The 26,785-nt window shown below is 32.2% G+C and overlaps 1 protein-coding gene across 9 annotated transcripts in view; it reads right to left on the bottom strand.

The window, feature by feature from the left end:
- The window catches only part of LOC148615616 (piezo-type mechanosensitive ion channel component 2-like), a 54,624-nt gene that overhangs the window by 12,312 nt on the left and 15,527 nt on the right, over positions 1–26,785 (bottom strand). For 6 of the 9 annotated variants that reach the window (XM_088582004.1, XM_088582007.1, XM_088582006.1 and 3 more), the window contains 33 exons: positions 26,405–26,632; positions 25,844–26,104; positions 25,370–25,511; positions 24,376–24,447; positions 21,155–21,214; positions 20,214–20,353; positions 19,434–19,582; positions 18,921–19,067; positions 18,032–18,144; positions 17,301–17,452; positions 16,576–16,749; positions 15,671–15,868; positions 15,166–15,372; positions 14,463–14,664; positions 14,176–14,274; positions 13,711–13,870; positions 12,017–12,202; positions 11,395–11,555; positions 9,780–9,927; positions 9,171–9,331; positions 8,789–8,913; positions 8,154–8,219; positions 7,588–7,651; positions 6,990–7,150; positions 6,311–6,390; positions 6,076–6,138; positions 5,532–5,787; positions 3,867–4,043; positions 3,361–3,453; positions 3,014–3,123; positions 2,424–2,577; positions 1,456–1,503; positions 2–168 (listed from right to left, as the gene is read on the bottom strand). In XM_088582004.1, coding sequence (XP_088438130.1) covers positions 2–168; positions 1,456–1,503; positions 2,424–2,577; positions 3,014–3,123; positions 3,361–3,453; positions 3,867–4,043; positions 5,532–5,787; positions 6,076–6,138; positions 6,311–6,390; positions 6,990–7,150; positions 7,588–7,651; positions 8,154–8,219; positions 8,789–8,913; positions 9,171–9,331; positions 9,780–9,927; positions 11,395–11,555; positions 12,017–12,202; positions 13,711–13,870; positions 14,176–14,274; positions 14,463–14,664; positions 15,166–15,372; positions 15,671–15,868; positions 16,576–16,749; positions 17,301–17,452; positions 18,032–18,144; positions 18,921–19,067; positions 19,434–19,582; positions 20,214–20,353; positions 21,155–21,214; positions 24,376–24,447; positions 25,370–25,511; positions 25,844–26,104; positions 26,405–26,632 — 4,724 coding nt within the window. The remainder of the gene's footprint in view (position 1; positions 169–1,455; positions 1,504–2,423; positions 2,578–3,013; positions 3,124–3,360; positions 3,454–3,866; positions 4,044–5,531; positions 5,788–6,075; positions 6,139–6,310; positions 6,391–6,989; positions 7,151–7,587; positions 7,652–8,153; positions 8,220–8,788; positions 8,914–9,170; positions 9,332–9,779; positions 9,928–11,394; positions 11,556–12,016; positions 12,203–13,710; positions 13,871–14,175; positions 14,275–14,462; positions 14,665–15,165; positions 15,373–15,670; positions 15,869–16,575; positions 16,750–17,300; positions 17,453–18,031; positions 18,145–18,920; positions 19,068–19,433; positions 19,583–20,213; positions 20,354–21,154; positions 21,215–24,375; positions 24,448–25,369; positions 25,512–25,843; positions 26,105–26,404; positions 26,633–26,785) is intronic. The other 3 variants (XM_088582008.1, XM_088582009.1, XM_088582012.1) reach the window with 3 other exon arrangements.

The raw sequence follows: 26,785 nt of genomic DNA, 5'->3' as shown, positions 1-26,785 counted from the left end.
CCTTCCAGTAACATAAGGTAATACAAAGAACATCCAGACATGAAGTACTATAACCAGTAGGATCTGGAAGATAAACTTTCCAAGGACATTCTTCCTCAGGTACAAGGCCCGGTCTATGATGATCAGGATAAACTGGACAACCAACATGATGAGGAAAGGAACAGGAACCTGTTTAACAAGATATGTCAGTTTATAATGTATGTTTACCGAGATATGTCAGTTTATAATGTATGTTTACTGAGATATGTCAGTTTAAAATGAATGTTTAACAAGATATGTCAGTTTATAATGTATGTTTAACAAGATGTCAGTTTATAATATATGTTTACCGAGATATGTCCGTTTATAATGTATGTTTACCAAGATATGTCAGTTTATAATGTACATTAAACGAGATATGTCAGTTTATAATATATGTTTACTGAGATATGTCAGTTTAAAGTGAATGTTTAACAAGATATGTCAGTTTATAATGTATGTTTAACGAGATGTCAGTTTATAATATATGTTTACCGAGATATGTCAGTTTATAATGTATGTTTACCGAGATATGTCAGTTTATAATGTATGTTTACCAAGATATGTCAGTTTGTAATGTACATTTAACAAGATATGTCAGTTTATAATGAATCTTAGGATAATTGATTCAAAAGAATAAATAACCAAAGTGTGATCACAAGTGGTGAATAATGCCCAGATTTAACAAGTGCATGGAACTGGTTCTGTGCATGAACTGATATCAAAACATTTTCGGCACAAGTAATTATAATTTGGTTTTTCAAGATAACAGACTGATTATCCTATTAACTGCTTGATTATCCTATTAATTATAAAGATTAAGTCTATTGCTATTTTCAAATACACTTTAAATTTTGTGATCAGCAAGTTGTTATTCCAAATGAACAGTGATGTCAAATGATGTTAATGTCACAAGAGAAATGTATTGTGAAGTTTTGGTGAGAGAAAGTCCAAGGCTAAAACTACAGAATTTATTTCACATGTTAATTATCAAAATATATTTATACACAGGGAAGATTGGATCATTCACAGCTTCAATATAATCATCAACTTTTTTTGCCTAAATCTGTCATCATGGACTGGTACATGAAAATAAATATCAGTGGGTGTTTCTAGAAAAGCAGAGGACACTTACTCTACCGGTGCACCTGGTCCATGCTCCCAGTTTTTAGTGGAGTCCGAGTTGCTCATTTGCTTTTGTTACTTTGTATGTATGATTTTAGTTACTTTATGTTCTTTGTTGTACATGTCTGTTTTCCATGTCTGGTCTTTGTCCCTGGATTACATTCTTCTGATTACCGCTATAACCATGATTACTCTATCATAAATATTTAGAACAATGATGACTTCAAATGTACTTTCCTCTGTGGCTTAAATATGCAGAATTAAATTAAATCTGTAAATGACATCAATGTGCATTAGATTGGACATACTAACCTTATCTTCCTGTATATATGATGATACATCACCACTTCCTACTGATTGCTAAAAAAAAGATTAATAATATGAACATGAGAATTACTGTAAAAGTACCTTGATTCATGGGTATCAGAATTGGCAGGTTGATGATGTGTCATTAGTGCTTGAAGTCTTTCAATCTCCTGCACAGAGGGTATATTTACTATTTCAAAGTTTTTACACTTCTACCACACTCAGTGTGTCAACCCAACCCCTTTATGCAATTAGCACAGTATACAAGAAGCAGCTTCATAACAGTAGTAATGAGTAGTGTTCATGCCCTGAGATATTTTTCATATCTTTTAAAGAAGACCCTGTAAGCTAGTGAAGTGATCCTTAAGAAATCAGAAAGCAGTTTTCTGCAGAGGAGATTAGAAGTATTTTATCTTTTCATTTTGATATAACCATTTGATAATGGATTCTTAGAATAAAACAAATTATATTATTACATAATGTAGGTTTTTCATCTTTCTTTGTTGAACATAGCATAAGGTGTTGTAAGTACACATGGTAGTAACCTAACATTCTCCTATCATGATTATTTGTTAAAAAAGGCATAAGGAGTGGTGAGCACCAACAGAGGTAACCCAACATTCTCCCCCAGATAGTTATTTGTTGAAAATAGCATACAGGGTTGTGAGCACACACAGTAGTAGGAGTTATTTAAGTATAGAATGGGGGACTTTCATCAAATTGTTAGCTGTTATGTCAGTAGATTGTCCTGCAGCGTAATCACATAATAAACATTTAAAGAAGTTACAATCACAATTAATTAATTCAAAAAATGATTGTTATCACTTCACCTATATTTACATGTTAAGACCTTTTTGGCAAGTTGAAAAATTACGAAATTAAAAGTAATTAAAAATGTATAGTAATAGATAGAAATTAAACTAGAACTTTTTCATATACCAGTATATAAATAGAAAGAAGACACCATTATTTACCTGAGGACCAAATGCTGTATATCCAAAGACCACAATAAAGAAGTTGATAAAGTCACAGAAGAACATAGACGCATATACATCAGTTGTGGCATTGTAATCAGGGTTGGTTACTTGGCTATAGAACTCCTTGAATGGATTAACTACCATACTTAATCTGAAATCACAAGTTATTTTTCTTGTTTTCAATTTTTTTTTTTTAATACTCCTCAACTTTGAAGAAAGAAACATTTGCTCAATTAAAAACAAAGAATTAAATTATGATTAGGTTAATCAGTATGACAGAAGAGTGTAGACCTTAATGGTCTTCCTGACAGATATTTCTATCTCGATAGGTACCTTATTAGTCTTACTTCCTGATATTTCTATCTCGGTTGGTGCCTTACTGTTCTTACTGCCTGATATTTCTATCTCAGGCTACTGCTATGATACTTAAAATATCAGCATTTCCAGTGACAATGTTACGTCTGTAGACCATGAATAGAATAAGGGTAGTGGATTCTTACCAGTATTTCAATTTCATATATGGAAATAAGTGATTAGTTCTCATAACCTTTCACATTTAAACACATGTAAACCCTGTCAAATCTTACTTAGAAGATTTAGCTTTCTTTTTCTTCTTCTTCCCTGTTTCAGGGTCCTCCAAAGACTCCTCTATACTGGTTGTGCTCTGTGCACTAGATGACGCTGCTAATTCTTTTCTCTACAACAAGGCAAAGAACTTTGGACAATTTCAGAATAGACATTTTTTATAGTATCAAAATGAGATTTTCTTTTTACTTCATGACTATGAATGAATTTCAATGGAATGGGAGAATAAAGACTCTATATATATTTTGTACCTCTGCAGCAGGAGAATGTGAAATTGAAGACTCTATATATATTTTGTACCTCTGCAGCAGGAGAACGTGAGAATGAGGACACTATATATATTTTGTACCTCTGCAGCAGGAGAATTGGAGAATGAAGACTCTAGTTCTGCCTTGTCATAATCAGCTGTGATATCTTCAGCATCCTTCCATAAACCATATCTCTGAGAACAAAACATAAAATGTCAGTTGCAAAAAATCTTATCAAATAATAATTAGTTATTTAAATAGCTCTGTAGGTAGAAATCTTCCCTAAATTATACCAATGTGTCCTACTTCATCACCTAAAAACTTGAAAGTTGTGATTTTTGTTATTTTGACACTTCTTTAATGGTCTCCTATAATTCTTTACAGTCAATTTTGATTTGTTATCTTACTATGAAATGTCATGGATAACAGTTATTAATCAATTTTATTAAATTAAAAGGATCTATAGATTTATTATAACTGGTGATAGTCATATAAAATCAAAATGAAACAGATTTTGGTTGTGAACAAATATTCCAGGATATGTAATAAATGGTATGACCTAACCGAAGCATTAAATGTTTCAGCCAATACATATCAACTTACATACCTTCAATATAGATCTATGGATGAATAGAGCAAGTAGAAGTATAAGATCAGCAGTAGCATATCCATCTTTCCTCTCTATACCAATGATCCTTGGGGGCCAGAATGGATCTAAATCTGTCATGTCATAATTCCATGGGAAAAATCCAAACTGGAACAAGTACTTTACTACAATAATGGCCTGAAAACAGCAAGAAGTACAGTCAGTATTCACCATGATATATATCAGCAAGAAGTCCAGTCAGTATTCACAGTGATATATACCAGCAAGAAGTACAGTCAGTATTCACCATGATATATATCAGCAAGAAGTACAGTCAGTATTCACCGTGATATATATCAGCAAGATGTACAATCAGTATTCACCGTGGTTTATATCAGCAAGAAGTACAGTCAGTATTCACCATGATATATACCAGCAAGAAGTACAGTCAGTATTCACAGTGATATATATTAGCAAGAAGTACAGTCAGTATTCACCGTGATATATATCAGCAAGATGTAGTCAGTATTCACCGTGGTTTATACAAGGAAGAAGTACAGTCAGTATTCACCGTGATATATATCAGCAAGATGTACAGTCAGTATTCACAGTGATATATACCAGCAAGAAGTACAGTCAGTATTCACCGTGATATATATCAGCAAGAAGTCCAGTCAGTATTCACAGTGATATATACCAGCAAGAAGTACAGTCAGTATTCACCGTGATATATATCAGCAAGATGTACAATCAGTATTCACCGTGGTTTATATCAGCAAGAAGTACAGTCAGTATTCACCATGATATATACCAGCAAGAAGTACAGTCAGTATTCACAGTGATATATATCAGCAAGAAGTACAGTCAGTATTCACCATGATATATATCAGCAAGATGTAGTCAGTATTCACCGTGGTTTATACAAGGAAGAAGTACAGTCAGTATTCACCGTGATATATACCAGCAAGAAGTACAGTCAGTATTCACCGTGATATATACCAGCAAGAAGTACAGTCAGTATTCACCGTGATATATACCAGCAAGAAGTACAGTCAGTATTCACCGTGATATATACCAGCAAGATGTACAGTCAGTATTCACCGTGGTTTATACAAGCAGGAAGTACAGTGATATGTATACATATGAAGTTACACGTAGGACTTAATGGTAGTGATTTCATTACAACTGCCTTAAACTAAGACATACCAGACACGAACAATAGATTCAAATTCATGTGTATACTGAAATCCCCAAAACCACAAATTCAAGAATCCATGCACTTTTGTACCTTCCCTAATCCACAAAAATTGGTATCCATGAATTGAACTACTTTGACAGTATGATATAGATAGCAGTGATTTACTGAATATTTACAGTGTAAAAATTTCAATAATTCATACTGTGAATAAATTTGGCAATTTCACTCTTGTACTTTCTACTGCCAAAACGTCACAAAACATCACTACATGTATATACACATTTCACAAAATTTGAATTTTATGTCGAAAATAGCAATAAATAAGGCAGGAAATCTATATAAAAAAATAGGATAATCAATTGGTTATTGTGAATAACTAAATACAACAACTTGTGCCAAGAAGATTTAACTCATGATCATATTTTGGTTATTCACTCTTTCCAATCAATTATCCTATCATTATTTTTCTGTTGTTGCATGACTCATACCTCAGTATATGTAATAGCAGTGATCCAGAAGCTCTTTGAAGGTCTTGGTACAGACAACATTCCCCAGAGGAAGACCATTAGAGGTAGAGGAAGGGACAACAAGCTGGCATATATTATCTGGTTCAGTATCATGAGGAAGTAACAGATCAGTTCTGTACGTGAGATGAGGAGGTAGTAGAGAGCCTCTAACAGCAGGTAGACACGAGACTTGCTCTTCTCAAACTTCTGTTGTTTCTCTCCATCTGTACTGTCCTTACTGAAATACATTAAATGGGCCACTAGTATGGTAAGTTTACATCCATTATGACAGAATTCATATATTTAAGAATCAGAACATTGGATCAATAATTATCCTTTGCAAATGAAATAAGTCCCTCTGTTGTTAACTTAACATCCAAATCAAAGTCAATAGAAAAATACACAGGAAACATGTAAAAAATCATTTATAACTAACTTACAGTTTGTTTATAAGTTTTTTTGAAAATAGAAGTACAATTTTATTTCAATTAATCAAGCTCTAAATGTTGAGGATCTAAATAAATACCTTGGTGTTCCCTTTGCTCCATCATCTACAGGAGATATCTGTATTTCAACTAGATCTGTGCTTCTGTAACAAATCAAAATTCATCAAAACTCTTCTCATTACATTAAACTGAGTTTCCTTTTTATCATCATAAATCTTGAAATAAGAATTTTACCATAAAATAATCTAAAATTGGCAGAAGTTTGAATACATTTTTAGAAATTAATTATAACCAACAAGTAATCAGGAGCCTTACGTTGGTTGTCCATCTTCAGCTACTTCTTCATTATCAGGCTCCAATTTCTTTTCTTCCATTTCCAGATTTTGTTGACCAGACTGAAATTATTTAAAACAAGCTAACATTTTCTAAGTTATCAAAGAGAAGATGTCCTTTGTATTATATAAAAGAGTTCTGCGTAGATATGAACATTGGTATCCCTTGCTTGATTTATGTAATGTCACTTGTTAAGGAATAACATTACTACATCATGGCATACTGCATACGTTTTATATAATAGTGTGCAATTCAAAAATGTGTTAAATATTCTATGGTTCGTGAGTCTTGTCACTATTGTCAGTTCATGAGAATGGGTCCTAACTACCATTCAAATGCATTGGAAGTGTTTATTTATAGAGTGAAGATTACAACTTTTACATAAAAAAACCTAAAAACTTATATGTGATTAAACAATGACACATAACTATTTCTAAATTATAATAAGGTGGGTAATAACACATAATAATTCTGCTATACATTACTTTGATGTACCCAAAGTAGTGAACTAAATACAAATCAGTCTTTCGTTTAGAAAGATTTCAACAACAGAAATTTCAAATAAAAAAGTGATGAACACTACTTATAAAACCAAAACAAGGTAATGACAAGATTATTTGTCATATAAATGTAAACATTGTAGTACATGAACTAATTGTACCCTGATTTTATGTCTGGCATGTTTAATCTCTTCTTCCAGTTCATCAGCCACCATTCTGTAGTTTTTAGAAATAGCATTACATGTCTCTATAACAGAATCACAAAGACTCTGTAAGAGTGTCTGTATTAATTTCAGTATAGTGCCTGTCTTGTCTATAATATCTGTAAATACATAAAACATTCATATATTCTTACTTCTATCATCACTCCTAAACATTGCAAAAAAGCACACCAAAGATACATAATACTTTTTCTTTGGGCTAACTCAACTTGGGTAAAAACTTCAAAAAAATACTTGATCTTTTCCTATCACTGGGGGTTATAACCAAGTTCAAATGGTTTCTCAACATGAAAATGCTGTAGATATCCACACAATTGAGAATAATGTCTAACCGATTTCTATTATAACACTTTTAAATGGATTGGTACCTCCTTCAATACAAATCTAGGTATGCTTCTGGTTGATTTAGATAACTCTCAAGGTATATTTCTACCATATGTTATATCAAAAGGACCTATTTTTCCACTACTTTTTGGACACAGTAAGAAAGATCAATGAATAGACCAGAAAGTTGTCTAATCCAGACTGCCTTACTAACCTGCATCTTCTTCACTCTCTTTTTTATCTTCTTTCTCCTCTTGCTGGCTAGATTCTTCTTTGTCCTGAAATATAATAGTAATTCAATACAACATTAAGAAACATATTTATGCACAACGACAATGTAACAATTTGAAATATCACTTAAATTGTTTTAAGTATGTAAAAGATATGTGCTTACACTTGGACATTTTCCTAATGTGCATACAATGACAATCAGTATATCAAGTTTCATGAAAATTTGATCTACCACAGAAAAAAAGTTTGTATGCAAAAAAACTCCCATAATTCCTTCTTATTCATAGATTATCGATCTATTACACTTTAATGAAGCACTGTAACTCTCATTCCTCATTCTTAATACTTGATATTAGATATTAGACAATTTTTCATGGTTTTCAACAGTTCGTCAAATCAAGATTTTGACTCATATACTAACTTATTCATATGGTTGGAAACTATGATATTCAAATTGCAACAATAAGGCTTAAATAACACACACAAAATTTCCCCAAACAAAGAAAAAATTACTTCAACAAAAAGTGTTATATTTCCAGACTGACTCACCTTTTCAGCCTCCTCGGCTTGTTCAATAGCAGCATCTGGACCAGAATGTATTGCTGTTGAAATAAGCTAAAAATGAAATAGAACATATATCATTGTATTAGATTCTTCTACCAGACTAAGAATATTGTTTCTATAAGTTATACTCACACTTTTGTGATTCATTAAATTATGATGGAAAAAATCAGTTTAATCATACATATCTGTAAAAGGTGAGAGTGGAATACCATTGTTTCTATAACATAGTGAAAGTATTGATATAAATAGATAAAATCTATCATGATGGTCATCACACTTTCATTTCCATGTGAAAACTTCCAGTTTCATAGGACTTTTGACAAAAACAAGAACATGGCCAGATAAAGACTAGCCCTGAACTAACATATTCAACTGCTTCAAACCAATTTTGGTCTTCCATGAAAAGAACACCGTTAAGACAAACATCTTTACAGGATTATGTTGGGCTGCACAGGTCAATATATAGGACAAAACTTGTAATTCAAGTCAATTCTGTATTCAATAGAACTATTAATTAAAATTTAAAGTGGGTAAAATTTTAATTCAAGTCCAGTCCTTAAAATTTACAGCATTCATGAATAACATAGTTTAGCACTGTCTAGAATATGTGTTCTAAGTACCTGGAGAGGATTTGGTGTTTCATCTCCTTCTTCATCTCGACCAAGGGCAATACTGTCCTTGACCTCAACCTCCTCCTCATGGTCACTGGTGTCATCAAAGAGGTAATAGTCACCTGATCTGATAGCTGAATTTTAAAATTTTCATGTAGATAAATAACAACTTTAGTATGTGTATGTAGAGATTAGATTATACTCAAAGGGAAAGGTAGGTATTTTTCCTTTTGCTGAAATTTTGTAAAATACTCACTTTGGAAATGTTCATCAGGTACAATAAAGTCTGTAAAATTCTCACTTTGGAAATGTTCATCAGGTACAATAAAGTCTGTAAAATACTCACTTTGGAAATGTTCGTCAGGAACAGTAAAGTCTGTAAAGTACTCACTTTGGAAATGTTCATCAGGAACAATAAAGTCTTTTTTGACATGTCTTTGTTTCTCCTTAATTGACTCCATCTTTTTCTTTATGTTATGCAGAACCAATTGTTCCTCTTCCTTCTGTTTCTTTACATTCTCCACCAAGGATTGGTTAATTAACTCTGCTCCTCTGTAAACAATATGTACAATACAGAACAGGCAGAGTCTTTCAATGTGATAAGCTTAGCTCCTCTGTAAATTAAGTGATCAGTAAAGCCAGGATCCTAATTACTTAGCAAATACTATCATAATGGAAATATATATACACATTATCACAATACCAAGTATTCTTAATAGCTCCTACTTTGTTCAAACAATCACATCCTAACTGCGAATATATCACTTTCAACAGAACAATTTTGAAAATTCATGTTCCAAGCATATATACATATAGGATGTCACATACATTCCAATAATACCAACTGTTCTGAAATTTCTCATAGGGAGATAGATAATTTAGTGAACTTGTTACCTACCTTGATGCCTGGTTGTGCTGTGCCCGACATGTAATTACTGTAGATACCTACCTGGATGCCGGGTTGAGTACTGCCTGACATGTAATTACTGTAGATACCTACCTTGATGCTAGGTTGTGTTGTGCCTGACATGTAATTACAACATGTCTGAAGTAATGACTGTTATAAATCCTCATCTGTAACAGAAGGAATGTGAAACAAATCACATCCCAGGCAAGGCCTGAATCATCTTCCTCTACCATACAGTTCCCTGGAAATAGACAATGGTTTTACATTGATAAAATAGTAATCTATAATACATGAAATCAGAACCAACCTATCTTATTCATTGAAACTAACCTCACATTACCATATCTATAAATCTAAACACACATTTTGACATTTGACAAAAACTCTACTACCAATAATGGGATAAAACAGAGAGAAAATAATCTTTCATTTCTTTTCTTGAAGTTAATATCTCTGTGTTAGACATCTGATAAAGCACCCTACAATTAATTGAAATAAAGCTTAAATGGTGTTAATTAGCAAGAAGCTTGAGAAAAATTAAGTCTGAAAATGGGGATGTTTTGATGTTATAAAATCCCAAAAGTCTGTTCTCCGACTTAAAAACTTTCTCTAGTATTGTACAGCTAGGCCAGTTCATGTAAATAAGCATCTATTCTGACAGTAAACGACTTCATGAACTCATAAGCTCTTTACAATGTTCTTCAGTACATATCCATAATAAAACAGACATAGGATCAATAGCATTCAATATTTTGCAGAACATTTTATTGCAAAATGCATTCACCATCCCCAAAGAAAAAAATCAAAAATAATAATTTTATAATACCATGTTTTAAAGTATAGATTTAGGATGACAAAGATATCAATAATTCTAGAGTTGCAAGATTTCCTCCCATTTCTTTTTCCCACAAAACGTTCCGCAAAATTATTTTAGAAATATCACCACCAGAGACTGGCACATGATACAACTCCTACCATCTACTTCAGTTCTGTAGTATCAGGAAGGAGTCCTGGTGTTATTATCCATACAAACCTAGATAATCTGAACTCGATTCTTGTTAGTAATCAACAGAGGGTAAACAAAAGATCATGGTTAGACAAGAATAATGTAACAGAAATAATTATGTATACTTACTAGCTGACTCTAAGGTAAACAAAACAAAAAACATCACATAAACAACATCGAGTGAACTAAAGAAGGATAGAAATTGTTAAAAGCAAAATAAAAATACAAGGGGCTAAAATAAAGTAAATAAGAGTTCCCTAAGCATAAAATATATGTCTGTACGCCCTTTTTTTTTTCAAAAGACCAATGATTATCTTTCCATCAAGACGAGCACTGAACATAAGGTGAGCAAGTAATAAAACTGTCATCACACAACAACAGGAACAACAAAGCAACATCTACTGGGAAGGAACAACACAACAACATCTACTGGGAAGGAACAACAAAGCAACATCTACTGGGAAGAAACAACACAACATCTACTGGAACAACAAAGCAACATTAAATATCAATTACATTTCTTAATTAGTAGAATTTAATTTAGTATTTTTAGTAAATTTCCCACACTTTCACTTCTTGTAGATAACTTTTCTTATTTAAACTGATCATTCTAGAATTGTACTCAGTATAAAGGTAGCTTTATAGTTGCTGTAGGACAGGATTCTATGTAAAACTACAATGTCATAAGAACCATGAACTTACCACTGTTGAATACATGTGAAGGATTAAGACAAGTCAGTCCTAACAGTTGTATTAACCAGCAGTAATCCTCAAACAGTTTATCTATAAACACACAGCCCAAGAGCTGGAGTATAGCCTTCATAAACAAGACAAAGTAACAGTAACCTATCAGGAAATTCCATCTGGAATAAACAAAAGTTAAAGGTAACTCTAAACAAAGATTGGTAAACAGGAATTTGCAATTTTCTCTTTCTCATTAAATAAAAATATTGAGCAAGTACTTGTATTCACAGTTCCATGAATACTTGTTCTGTAAGCATTTTAATTTTTGCCGCTGATTTGACAATAGGAACATACAGAAAATTAATGAGCATAACTTGATCACCATGCTTTGAACACCGAGCTGGATTTTTGTGTGCAAGCTCACAGAATTAACAGCCTGTAGAAAAGCATGTCATCTCACATGGATACATTAATCTGATAGAACCAACCAGTTCTCACTCATAAAAGCTGCATGCTTGGTGAAGAATAAGTGACTACCAATTTAAAAGATTTTGGTGTGTCATGGCAAGAAAATGAGCTTATTCCACTATATAGGACAAATATAAACAGTTTGATAAGCAATGATCTTTCAATTTCTCACCTTCTCCTAATAGTTCGAAGAGGGATGAGAAGAAACTCTTGTCCATACCACATAAAGACAAACACTGAAATAACATATCCCATACTGAACAGGTTGATTCTGGTAGCTCCAGTTATAAACATTATAAATAAAGTCACCCAGAACATATAGGTAAAGATACCATACTTTAAAACATCAAGGTAGGACCTGTAAATAAAACATAATATTTCATGGTAAGACTATCAATAAAAGCATTTTTGAATAATACTTTCTTATTACAGTAGTGAGTTGTGTTATGAATATATAAACCATGTCAAGTCTACATTTTAATGTTCTGACTTTTTAATTAAATGAATAAAAAATAAACAAAAAATCACTTTTATTTCCAAATTTCTTGTGATTTTTTTATTATTGTATTTGGCTAGCTAAATATTGCCAAAAGTATATACTCGCCTATAAGTCAAATTTTTGGGACTAAATTTTTAACTGCTGAGAGGAGTTTCAACTTATAGACAAGATTTACCTTATGAAATAAAATTTTCAGCTTGAAAATGTCAAAAGCTTGATAACTGACATGAGTGTGACACCAATATTAACCAGCCAGACAGAAGCCAGTTTCCCCAATGTTAAATTGTAAAACGTCAGTTTTAGAAAGACTGTCTAGATCTTCTACCTTTTACAGCTAAATTAAGTTTACAGTTTAGTCTTTATTTTGCAAAAATACTGGAGGTCATTTATGATTTTATTCCTATTTCCCACACATCCATTTTGTGTATTGTTTTTCACTTGTGTACACTCATATAGTCAAAGACACAAAGGTGTGATAGAAACATGACCCAATAACGTACCATAATTCGTGACAAAAGTAATCAATATTTCAGTCAGTAATGACAATTATTTTTATGCATTTTTTTTCTTCAAGGTGAAACCTCTTAACTTACTGAAACATTTCAAAAATGAGTTGTTAAAGTATCATAAACTTTCTGTTTTATTCTCTGTTGTTCACTATATTTATGATTTTAATTTGGGTTGTTAGTTGTATCAAAATTAAAATGAATGAATAAATGGCCATTTCATAATAATCCACATAGCGTGTCAAGAATTTAAGTACCAATCCATACATATTCAGACACTGCCCATTATAAAAAGATTCTGGTGTAGAAAAACCTATGGATCTAATTTCATGTACAATCTTTATGAATTTTATCACAAAAGCGCACCCTCAAATGAAAAACTAAGACTGGTTATGTGATCTACAGCAGTTTCTGAACAAGAAATAAAACTGAGTTCGGTAGTTTTTTGACACACATGAATCACCTCATGTCTGATTTTTTATAAAGACTGATACATAATTACTTAACACTACAAAAACAACTCTGGCTTGTAATTATTTATTTCATCATTTATTGAAGTTATCAAAACAAACAGTTTTACTCATTGTATTTAAGGAATGTTAGTGATGCAGCTGTCAGTAATGAGTCCAACTTATAAGCAGGTCAAGGCTAGGATCCAGAAATTTTGGACTGAAAAGGGGGGTCCAACTTACAGGCAGATTGACTTGTACTTGAGTATATACGTAACTATACTAATGAATTTTTAATATGACTGATGCTCTATTTTTTCTTAAAACCCCAAAATTTAGATCATAATAAATTTGAGCAGTGACGTCTGAATTAATAGTACGTCAATGTGTAGGTAAGCACAATTATACTAACTTGGCATGTCCAGTGAAATCAGGAACTTTGATAGGAACATTAGCCTCCACACCAGGCAAGATATCTTTGTTGGAACCACCTGGATGGTCACTGCCTTGACTTGATTCTTGTCTGAATACTTGCCACTGTAGGCAAAATAACAGTAGCTGGATCAGGTCAGCTGAAATATAAAAAAAGTTTACATGAATTTTTGCCTCTGTAGGCAAAACAATAGTAGCTGGATCAGGTCAGCTGAAATATAAAAAAAAGTTTTCATGAATTTTTGCCACTGTAGGCAAAACAGTAGCAGCTGGATCAGTTCAGCTGAAATATAAAAAGAACCTTGCCTAATACCTGCCACTGTAAGTCAAACAGTAGCTGGATCAGCTGAAATATGATAGAATACTCACCTTTGTAGGAAAAACATCAACAGTAAAGATTATTTTCTTACTTTAATACTAAATGACTAATTAATGTTAAACTTACCAACAAGTTTGACAGCATTAGGTGGGAAGAAATAGTCTGGTAAATACAGCCACTTCTCTAAGTTCCTTTCAAAGATCTCTATATGTGTCCAAGGGTACTCTGTAATGAAAGCAAAGAATACAAGTCAAGTCAGTTTTATCACTTGCAACATGTAAAAACAGATATAACACTTAGATTTTAAAATTTCTTACTGTATCAAGAAATTTAAAGGCATATTGGAGACACTACATCAAGAATAACCAATTGTTGTATGAAGATACTGGACTTTGGCATCAAATCTCACTCACCTAAACATAACCCTGTGGGTAGCCCCAGACATAACAGGTATTGGATAGGTAAGAGAACTGCCAGAATTATTGTGATGAGTGGCCAGATGATAGCATTTGCCCTCCTACTTAGAACAAGAAGTAGACCTAATATAACAACATAGACCACACTGTAGACATCCACTCTCACACAGATAGTTACAGCAACCATAATATAGCATATCTAAAAATAGAAATTAACCAGTCACAGCATCTATAGTGTAATAAATCTGAAATTAGACAAAATTCATACAGTCACATATACTATAATGTAACATATCTAAAAACTAACTAAAGTCAGAGAAACTGGCACTCGGCAAGAGTAATTGTTCTTGATTTGGTTGAATTAAGAGGGAGATGTATGGCTTTCACCAAAATACAGATCTATATGTAGAAAGGACTAGATAAACAGAAAAAAAAATACATCATCTGCAAATAGAAAAAAAAAACATTGTTCATGGCAGTGTCTGAATTCTAGATGTATATAGACTGATACTTAAATAGTGCTTGGCGTTAAGAAAAATCAAGAGGACTTTATAAGTAGTTCAACAAAGAGAACAAGATATGGATTCCGACCTACAAAGGTTTGCAAACTTAGAACAACATCAAATACTTTCATGTCATTAAGAGCAAGTTTCCATACTGGTAATGTTAGTTTCTCATAAAAACTAATACAAATAATTACCTGAAGTCCAAACTTGTAGAAGAAGTAGTTAGCAAAATATTTGATACATGTAAGTAAGCCTCGATCAGCAGCTTCTCTATTTATATCAAAGAAAATACATCCTGCTGGGGGTTCTCTTTCTTTCTCACTTGGCCTCTTGTAGTGTTGTCTCTGGTGACAGATTATCAATTTGTACAGGACTAACACTAACATTATACCAATGTAGTTCTGGAATAAGAAAAATAAAATCATTACCGGTGCATTTTATATGACTCTTCTATCATTCTGTCTTTAAATAATAATTTGAAAATGCATTTTAAGGATTTGTAAATGGTATGTTTACAAAGGTAATGCTAATAAACCATTAAAAAATACAAAAACAATGTATAATACTTTACAACAATGTATAATACTTTACAGCAATGTATAATACTTTACAATCATGAATTCTATGCATACTTATACATGGCAACTTTAAAATTGACAAAAATCTAAAATAGACAAAAATCTAAAATTAAATACCTACCTTAAGATAGTAAGAGAGATTTGATGTTTTGTCCAATCCTACCCACAATGCATTGTTGATGGTTCCATTTTCAAATGGATTGATGAATTTAGGTAAGGCAGCATTTCCAGAATTGTGTGGAGTTCCATTTACTGATGTATTGACAATAGGAATTATAGGGACTGTGGGGAAACCATCCGTACCATTAGTAACATTCATCTGTTTGCAAAAATAAAATAAATGCAAAGTTACACAGTTTCATCCTTGATTCTAAAATTCTGTATACACTAAAGAGACTGCTAAAATAATGTATACATTGAACATATACACTAAAGGCATTTCTAACAAGTTTTACAAGATTAAGAGTTTCTCAGGTCCAACCTACCTTTACAGTTTAAAAACTCAGAAAATGGTACAATGAAACATAGACAAACTAAACAATAATTTTAGGAGTAAGTATTATTATGAGAGTACGTGAAGGCTAATTGATGTTAAGTCTTGGTTCTTTTTTTTTCTTCTTCCTATTCACTTGAATTAATAAATAATTAACTGGAAAGAGTGAATAACCAAAATATGACCACGAGTGCCAAAGAATGCCTAGATATAACGAGTGTGCGGAACTTGTTCTGCGCATGAGTTAAATCTTAATGCGTTCTTGGCAAGAGTGATAATATTTTGGTTATTCACTCTTTCCAGTTAATTATCCTATTTATTATTTAGATTTCCTGCACTATTCATTATTATTTTCAACATTAATTTAAAATTTTGTGAACAGCAGATTGATATTCGTGTTGTGACGTTTTGGCGGGAGAAAGTGCGAGAGTGAAATTACCTAATTTATTTCAGTGTGAATTATTGAAAAAAAAATTACACTGGGAACATTCGGTAAATCACTGCTATCTATACTATAATGAACAGTTACTTACTGTACAGTTTGTTATCCAGTAATCCTTCTCTACAATATGTAACTGGTAAATTGTCTTAGCTAGCAGAACAATAGCTGTCCAGAACTGACAAATCAAAGCCATACATGACCAGGCTCCATTTATAGGTAAGAATATGGCAATGAGGAACACATACACAGCACTGAATGCAGATACCTGGGGCAAAGAAAGAAAAAAACATATCCATTTTCACTTTCAAAAATGTTTGCTCTTCTTACTGGAGGTTACAAAGTTATTTTTAACAAAAGTAATTTGCATTCTTTTCATTTCCCTAAACGATAAACAAATACTTCAGAATTTATTATCATATCATTATTTCTCTAACTAAAACTTGATTTCAAGGGTTAACAGCATTTGGTTGATCTTGTACACATTTGATAGCATTATTTTCAGCATTAATCTAAACCTACATATTAACATAGCTGTGGTTAAAACCGATCATTCTGTGTTTTGTCTTAGGTGATAATAAAACTTTTGCTTTGTAGCATGCCCTTATGAAAAATGTTTGAAGTTTTTGATAAACCTTTTTCTCAAAAGGGGAATATTTGTATCTAAGAAAGACAACTCTGGTCATAATACATCTTAAGATGAAGTACAATAAATCAATTTTGTCAAAATAAGATGTTCTCTATTCATGTAGTGTTTTTACATTTTATCAAAGCAAAGTTATTTATTGAACACAAATAAGAAACTGGATTCTTCTTTACCTCATACACAGTGACCATGATAATGACTAGGACAACAATCTTGAAGATATGTATTTCTAGCAGCCTCCAGAACAGAGCTGACAAGTCTTTCCACCACAGACTACACTTCACCCATAGTCTGTTAAATAGATCAGTTAACTTCTTCCTCAAACCTGAAACAGATCCTCAATCAGAAGGAACAATAAAGTTCCCACCTTTCAAACATCTTTAGTTAGTTACAGTAACCTTGAACTTTGACCTACTCACCTAGAAACCAAAAGGAGTCTTTCTGGTTATTCAAAATTCTAACTGAGCAATTTAAATCAGTCTTTTAAGTAATGTTGATTATGTATCTGTAGTCATCAAACATAACAATCCACCTCTGATCCTTCCTTTAACATGCAAGGTTTAAAATGTAGTTGAAGTGTTTGCATGGGACACTGTATTTATTGTAGCCTGTATCATATCATGAATATTGCCCCTTTCCTGCAAAGCAAACCTTACGTATGGTTTAAGTGTTATCATGTCATTCTGAGTTGTTTTCAGTTCTGTCAAGAACTTTAAATTACAAGGACAGTTGTGTTAGGGGCATTTATCATTTTAACATCAATGTATTTACGATGTTAAACTTTCCAACTTAAAAGTGAAATAGAGATTCATTACTATTAAAAGTTTTCACTACTTGGCCATCAATTCTAACCCCTCTTCATATGATAACTCTCTCTACTCTCTTCCTGTCTGGCAATACATACGTTTAGTTTTAGTTTTAGTATGAGATTCTGTATCTGTTGTTGTTCCTCCATCAGTCTCAGAAATGACTGGATTTTCTTGTTTTGCATCAGTTTGTTCTGTATCAGTTGATCCTCTGTAATTGTCAACAATTCATTTAATGGTAAAAGATAACATTGCATTTTTAAGCGTGAAGGATGTTATAAATATATGCTAATGCAAGTGTACCTTAGAAAGTAAAATTTTTGAGTTTACCTATATCTGGAATTACAATAGGCGATTAACTTAGCCACCAAAATCCTAACACATATATAAAAGACATAACTTTTACAATATTTGAATGTTTCATAACAAGGGTCCAGAAATGGTAAAAAATGCTGGTCATTGACCGACAAATTTTGCAAATGACTGACGACCATTTTCCAATACCAGACATAAATAAATTGTCAACCCTTATAAATTACAGTCTGTATGGTTTTATTCATGTATGAACATTCTGTCTACCTGTCTTCTAATTGTTTATTGGAAATTAATTTACTGGTGCGGGTCAATTTTAGCTGATGTGCAGCCACTTGTGACTTTGATTTACCTGTAACGGATTAGTTGATTGCATAATTGAATTTACGGTACACGTGCAGCCCCATTACGTATACAAATTAAATTGAAGTGACTTGGACAACTTTCATACGTTTATTACTTGATTTACTGAGAAAAAGATTGACAAGTCCATCATTTTCTCAATATTTATCATAAAACAACTACATGTACATAAAAAAGTTTATTCTGAGAAAGACTGACACAAATGTCATCTGAAGTTTGATAAAATGACCAGTATGGACTGTCAAAATTTCCAGACCCTTGTTTCATAATAACATACAATAAAATGAGTAATTGTTGTACACAAGGACTTACTTGTATCTGTTTATGTCACTCAGGGCCAAGAAAGGCCGATGGAAATAATGGACTTGTATAATGATTACAATAAGAAAGCTGGTTGGTGTCAGTAGTTTGACAAACAGGGTAGCTGTGTTAAACTGTTCTAAACCAATGTCTGCTAACCTACAAGGTAAAATAATACAATCTTACTGTAACTTAAAGAAATAACTCTACTGCCTCTAAATTGATATAGCAATAAATATCGTATCTGAATGAACTAATGTGAAAATTAAATGGTTTTTCATGTAAAATAAGAGGTAACTTTCATCCTTTTTTTAAATGATGTGTGATATAGAGATTGCATTAGTTATTGATTCATCTAATCACTTTAAGTCCATTTATTTCTCTGATGTTCATGGCTTAAGGAAGAAGGCAAACTGATCAAAATCATATTTCACAAAGCTGGGACATCCATGGCCAATGGACTTATTTAATTCAACACCAAATTTAAGAATTTAAAATTAAGATAATCTACACAGAAGTACGTACACTTTATCATCAAGATGAGTACCATTTCTCCAGTAGTCTGGGAAGTCACTAAACTGGTAGGTATACAGGATGATCAGAACAGCCATGGAGTATATGATCACCACCCACCAGAATAAAAACATTGTCAACCTCCAAAATCTGTAACTTAGCTGTACAATACAACATACAAAACAGGAATTACACAGGTCTTATTGTAGATAAAAACAAACCAATTTAATATATTATTTTTCTGATTACATCTTCTCTATTTAACATAGTTTTTGAAATATACCTTGAAATAAGTTGCTTTTACCCTAATGTTCTATAAATAAAATAAAGGTGTAAAAGGTCATGCTTTTTAATAGATCAAAAATTCAAACACAACTTTAGTGCAGAATCCCATTCATGCCAACTTCCATTAAAACCTGTCAAGTAGTTTCAGAGAAGATCATGTTTAAATAAAAGTTTACAGTAGTCGATGACAAACATGACAAGTGATGGCAAGAGCTTACATGGACATTTGGGCAAGGTGAGCTAACAAGTTATATATTACATGTTAGCATAGAAACCGAGTACTTGGGATTTGTTTACCTGGAAACAGAGTACAAGTGTACAAGTGATACTTTATCTGAGCACTAGGGATTGTTTACCTGGAAACTGAGTACAAGTGACACTTTATCTGAGTACTAGGGATTGTTTACCTGGAAACTAAGTATGTGATGTATCACCAGAGTACTACAGATTCTTCACCTTGAAACTGAGTACATGTGATACTTTATCAGAATACAAGTGATTGTTTACCTGGAAACTGAGTACAAAGAAGAGGAAGAGGATCATGTAGATGATTCTGTAGAGGACAACCTCTTGTATAGAGATCAGTAGTAACATCACAGCACATACAAAGATCCAGTACTTTGATAACACCGTCCATATGTAACGACCTAAAAATAAAGTAATATTATTCACATCAGGTTCAACAGTATAAATATAGGTTTCGTTTTGATGTTGAAAAAAAAGTAATTTGTTTGATATTATTTTAATTTTGCTTTTGTGTGTTATTAATTTTAAAGTGAGAACTCTGATATGGATGAGTCAGTCTTTGAGAATCTACTTAATCTTCCCCTTTGAAAGGAAGTGCTGTTTCCTTTTAATGCCCTTATATCTAAAGGATTTGTTCTATTATCTTATAACAATAACTAGTATTTTATTGCTTAAGACAGGTTATATGTCCAAAGGATTTAAAGTTGGTATTACTTATATCTAAAGAATGCTTCATTTTACAAGTGTTGTACAAGTGTTGTACAAGTGTAGTACAAGAGACAAAATCTAATAATGACAATAAATAAAATTCAACTAAAACAAAAATCAAAATTTAGATTCATTACAATCAAATGAGCAAAAACAGCACACAATGGATCACACAACCCATGTCTACATTTGGTTATAATAAGATCATGAAAGTAAAGAAACAGAAAATGAATGTTGTTAAAAAGGCTCAAACCCAAGCTTATTTAGTAGGATAATCAAGCTAAGCAGTTTATCAACCTGCAAAATATTAATAGAAGAATCAAGGCACAGATATACTTACTCTCAAATCATACTCAAACTTATTCACATCAATAGCAATTATAATAACAACAGGGACAATCTCCATCAATGATCAAAGAATCAAATTAAATTGTCTGTAATAAAACTGACATGTAAACAATACTAAAAGGGATTATCACAAAGTTAACTCCTACCTATAGTTTTCATAGTACTACTGTCATAGCCATCAACAGAATCCATCCTTGAAGGGAAACCTGTAGGTAACATGCAGATTAATATACATAGAACCACTAGTGTGTATTCCAAAAGATGATTAGGTGTTGACAAATCCCAATTTATATTTTAAAATAATTAATTTTTATTACATTTCTGCTTATGATGCCATTTTTTAAAATCAGAATAAAAACTTAGATTTTGGTTATTTTCTGTAAGCAAGTACAAACTTCAGAAATTATTTCTTTTATCTAAATTTTGTACTAAGAATTTTTTAGCACAAGTAGCACTGGTATCATTGATACAGTGGAACTTCTCCAAACTGGCCACCACTGGGACTAGAAAAAATGGCCGGTTTATAGGGGTGGCCAGTTTTGTGAAAAATAGCAATGCATTCTAAGAGCTGTTTCCATTAATGCGTTCTATAGCCCTACACCTTGTCAGTTTGTTGGTCGAGACATGTTTAATGCCAATTCAAAACTTTGGGCCTTTTATTACATTTCAAAGCTTGCATCATTTGTAAATGATTTGATTTTACAAACGGTACTGCAGACAAAATAATGTTCACAGTTTTGAAAGAATGTGTATTAAAGATCAAAGGGCTATTGATGTAATTAATTATTTGTATTGTTTACGTAAATTACTTATAAACAAAGTGTAATAATTTCGCCCCTATGATGTTTTGGCTTGGGTACAGGTCACATTAATTGACAGTTAAAAGATGGTAAAGATTGTACTATTAAATGACCCTGGGTGCCTGACGTGTGTACACACCAATTTAACAGCCAACCAGTGACAAAAAGTAATGTCTGAATTAAATTTGTTGTTAAAACTATTGTCTCCTTCAATTATCATCTGTCCACTGATGAAATGCAAACTGGTCAGTGAATGAATTAATTATGTAATATTACGTAATCATTTACTCTTTTGTTGACACATCTATTACAGGTGAACAATAACCGGACGGCCGAAATTGAGAGGTTGTTTTTATTTTAAATATGTAATTAAAACTGTGAAAAACCGGCTGATGTACGGTTTTAGGGGGTGGCCGGTCTATTGAGGACAAAACACACAAGTTTTAATGTATATCGGCCGGGACTTTTGAAAACGGCCGGTTTGGAGGGAAGTCCGGTTTTCTGAGGGTCCAGTTTGGAGAAGTATCACTGTACTATGTCAACTATAAGATATAGTACAAGTAGCACTGGTATCATTGTTGTTATCAACTATAAAATATAGTACAAGTAGCACTGGTATCATTGATACTTTGTCAACTATAAAATATAGTACAAGTAGCACTGGCATCATTGATACTTTGTCAACTATAAAAACTTTAGAAATTATTTCTTTTATTTATATTTTGTACTAAGAATTTTCAATCAAGATAAAAGCCCAATATACATATAAAGATTGCCCATGGTAAAATGGATATAATTCTATGGCTATCATTAATTATTTCTTTAGCCCTGTATACACTGAACTTTCATTAATGGCACCAAATAAGGCAGAAATGTGTCTCTAAACTAAAATTGGTTTACTGTTAAAGTTACCTAGATGAGTACTGAATTTATGTAAGTTCCATGGCTCCCCATGTGGTGGAATTGTTTTGATGACCATTAGCAGATGAAGCTAAAGGAAAATGATATTATTTGCAAACCAAAAATAAAATGCTGCACAGACTTCAGCTTGATATGACTGCAGGATTCAGTCTATGAACAGTATGAGTAATTATTTATAAAATCTTTGATGTAACTCTAAACTTGGATTGTGATTAATTGTTTAACACAGCATAAGTTGCCGAACAGAATGAATGTGGTCGAAGAACTTGCAATGAGATGTAAAGGAATGTGCATTTGATATTAATTCAAGAAAATGCTTTTATCCAACCCCTTTTCTAAATGGTTAAGGCCATTAGTCTTAAATAAAATCAAAACATTTTTTGTTGAATGGAACCCTACAGGGCAGTTCCATATGGATTAACACTTTTTACCTGGAAACTGTGAAAATGTTTGTTTTTGGTCCTTTTTAGCCTCTACTTCCTAAACAGTTCATCATCTGAATATAGCTGAAATATTGCTGCTCGGATGTTAAACCCCAACAAACAAACAAACTAAACAGTTCATGTCATAACCCCGAAAATCATTCCAGTCTGACCTTGTTTTCATAAACTATGTGGTCCAATTTTATAGAAATATTAATACTTAATTTGTGAAGTTAAGTTTTAAAAGATGCTTGCTTTTGGTCCCATATTTCTTCATGGTTAAGGTCATAACCTCTGACCTTGGAATCTTGATAAAAAAAATTTATGAAGATCAAAGTCATTACATGGGAATCAAGTGTCTATTGAAAACTATACTGATGATGATGACAGCTCCATACCATTAAACCACCCCAATATTAAAACTGACATACAAAAACACAGCTAATAGTTTCAAACTATCTAGAAATATGACACAGTCTTTTGGAATACATGGAATACATTTAAGGGACAATGTTTATTATGGTTTACAACAATTAGGAAATTAATCAGGAATAAAAATACATACTAAAATTAAAAAGGAATATATATATTATAAATATTGTCAGAACTAAAGAATATATATATCTATTACTTCTTTATTTCCCATATTAATGTTTTAAATGAAACTTAGAAAAAAATAAAAAATAAATCACATTCAGTATAAAATGTGATGGTGCTACTTGAATAAAAAACAATTACATTGACCTTTCATGCTTTAATAAGTGTTTTACATTGATGGAGTACATGTAGATTATAGACCTTATACCTTTAAAGTTTCCCAAGACCTCCAAACACTAATGCTAATAGATTAGTCTCACTACACCGTCACCTTATTCAAGCAATGCCTTATTTAATCTGTGACAGAACTTGACAATGCACTATTCAAACTTTTTCATCAGAAAAAGAATTGAAACTTGCACAAATTACATTTCCTTCTATGTATAAATTTTGTTTATTTCATTTAAAAACCCTATAAGAAAAGAAACTGCAGTCATATTATATAAATAGTTTCTACAATTGCTGCTGCAAAATGAAATTATGAAAGTATTTTTGAAACAGGAAATTATAACAGTATTCATGAATACTCTCCTTTTTGTCCCTAGTTTATTTTTTAAATGTGTATAACAAAAAATATGTAAAAAACATGCATTCTCATTTGAATATTTAAAGACCAGTAGCAAGCACCTTTGGTCACCAAGGGAGATAACTTGTTAGTCTCACGTTTATAATCCATGTTTCGTAACCTTATCCATCCAGCTGTTAGTTTGCGTATATGTACAATATTATCTTTAATAGTTATAAGTATGGTTAGAAGTCATAATAACATTATATGTTCTTTCCACTTTATGACAATGTGAGTTAATCACAAAATCTTCAAAAACAAAATTTGGACATTCGGACTATATCAATATTGTTCTCATTTCGTGTACCATAATATAAATGACTTAAACTACTTGATTGATCAGATTTAAATCATTAAACAAGTTATTATTATTTGGCAAAAATCTTTAATTTGCTGTTTTTTAAAATTTCTACAATAGAAGGTTTTTCCAGTGAAAAAATGAAGTTAAACTGAACATTTGATGTACAAGCTATTGTAATAGGTGACTTTAAACATTATGCAAACTGTTACAAGCTGCAATGGCATAAGCTTGAGCTCATTTAGCTCGTTATTTTGGGCATAAATGCAATTACTAATCATGCCGATCAGTTCCAAATACATCGATCTACTAAAATACATTCTGAATGCATCACAAGACAACCTAGTTACCTGGATCTGGATGGTCAAGTTGGTGGGAAACACAAAAGACATGGCATTATCATCAAAGCAAACTTATTTAGAAAAAGAACACAACCATGTTTCATTTTAAAAAAAAATAATATTAAGAATGGATGCTTCAACAGAAAATTTAAATACATGTTGGAAGGCTTAAATAAAAAATAGCAGCCATGAGTATACTTAAACAAGCTCCAATTGTTTTCTTTTTTTTTTTAATAATGAACTTAAGTAACATTAGCCTTTTGGATTATTGAGACAGAATGATTGAAGAGGAATATATTAACAATACATGCTGCTGAAGTAACAACACTGATACATATACACAGATAAATAGAATAGAGTTATCAGACCTCATCCATTTAGGAAAATCAGAACAAATAAAAACCCTTTAATACATACTGAAGAATGACCCTCCTGATGGAGATTGTGCTTCATGCTCAGCTGTTACTTCCTCTAAGGGGAGACCACTTTGATATTTTCTTTCTTTCTTCTCTCTCATGAACTGCCTCAGTGTTAACCAAAACATAGCTGTAAACAGTATCTGTAATAGCAAAATTATCAGTAAGTCATCAGTTATGATTATATGGGGACAATGACTTTTTTATTTTATCTGTACTTCATAACATGACTGACACATCATAACTTAAAGTATAAAAAATTCCAATAAAGGGTAAAGTGGAACTGTTCTTTTAAATAAGCAAGTCATGAAAGTTAAGCCACAAACCAAATTTCAAATTATTAAAAGAAGTGAAGTTTGAAGGATGGACAAGGTGATTTATTAAAGACTTATAGTTTAGAGTACTATATTATTGCGTTTAAATTTATCAATTTGAACTAAAATTAATCAACACTACAGTCTGTACAATATAATACCTGGACTGCCAATGGCAGACAGGGATATGGAAAAGTTTTGAGTCCAACCTCATCCAACTTGACACCATTCACCATGGTAGGGAGCTCACTCTTAAGGTTCATACCAAACACATACTGGATAATCAAGAGACACTCTCCATAAACCACCAGCAGTGGTGATAGACAGAGGCAGAGCTCTCGAGACTTAGGAATCATCCATATGATACATGCACCAAGGAGCATCACAAATGTCAGCCAACTGTGATATGTTATACTCCAAGCCTGTAAATACAAGGTACTAATATCACACTCATGTTTTTTTTTTACTCAGACATAATCTAAAATCCTAATTTCTTTCCTATGGCATTCACACTTACTACTTAGTCTGACTAAAAGAGCCATCTTTGTGTAGTATGTGTGACTTTTGTATTACTGTAAGTTTCTCTGATCATTATATTCATCTTGAGCTTAAAACATACACTAGTAACAGAAATCTCAGAGGTTGATGGATGAAAAATAAAATAGAGACTTTATACCTCTATGGTTTATCATGAAGTTCACCATATGAAAAATCAATATTACCATCATAGCAATTAATGCCAAGACATAACTCTGCTTCATTGCATACACAAAAATAGACACCATGTATGGCCGTTTAACATCTGAATGTCGAGATTCCCTTCTTTTCTTTGCCTTTTCCGGTATTCCATCCTGCCCCTCCTCTTCATCAGAATCAAAGGCAGCAGACATGGCTGGCGATCCTTCCTTGTCAAAGGTACTGTATGATGGGTTCTCATTATCTACCAATCGCTAAAATATGCAGACAAGTATGGGTTCAGTTGTTGTCACAGTCTTTACAACATGAGGTGTAGAAGTTCAGTTTTTTAACCAGTTATATCATAAAGATGTGTAGGGGTCAAGGTTTTTAACTAGTCACTACATCATAAGGATGCGTAGGGTCAA

Source organism: Perna viridis, chromosome 5 (genome assembly GCF_037379345.1).
Source record: "Perna viridis isolate PV_CMFRI_1.1 ecotype Kerala chromosome 5, ASM3737934v1, whole genome shotgun sequence".
Lineage (NCBI taxonomy): Eukaryota > Metazoa > Mollusca > Bivalvia > Mytilida > Mytilidae > Perna > Perna viridis.
The sequence above is the reverse complement of the archived record's forward strand: the minus strand, read 5'-3'. Positions and strand labels throughout refer to the sequence as shown.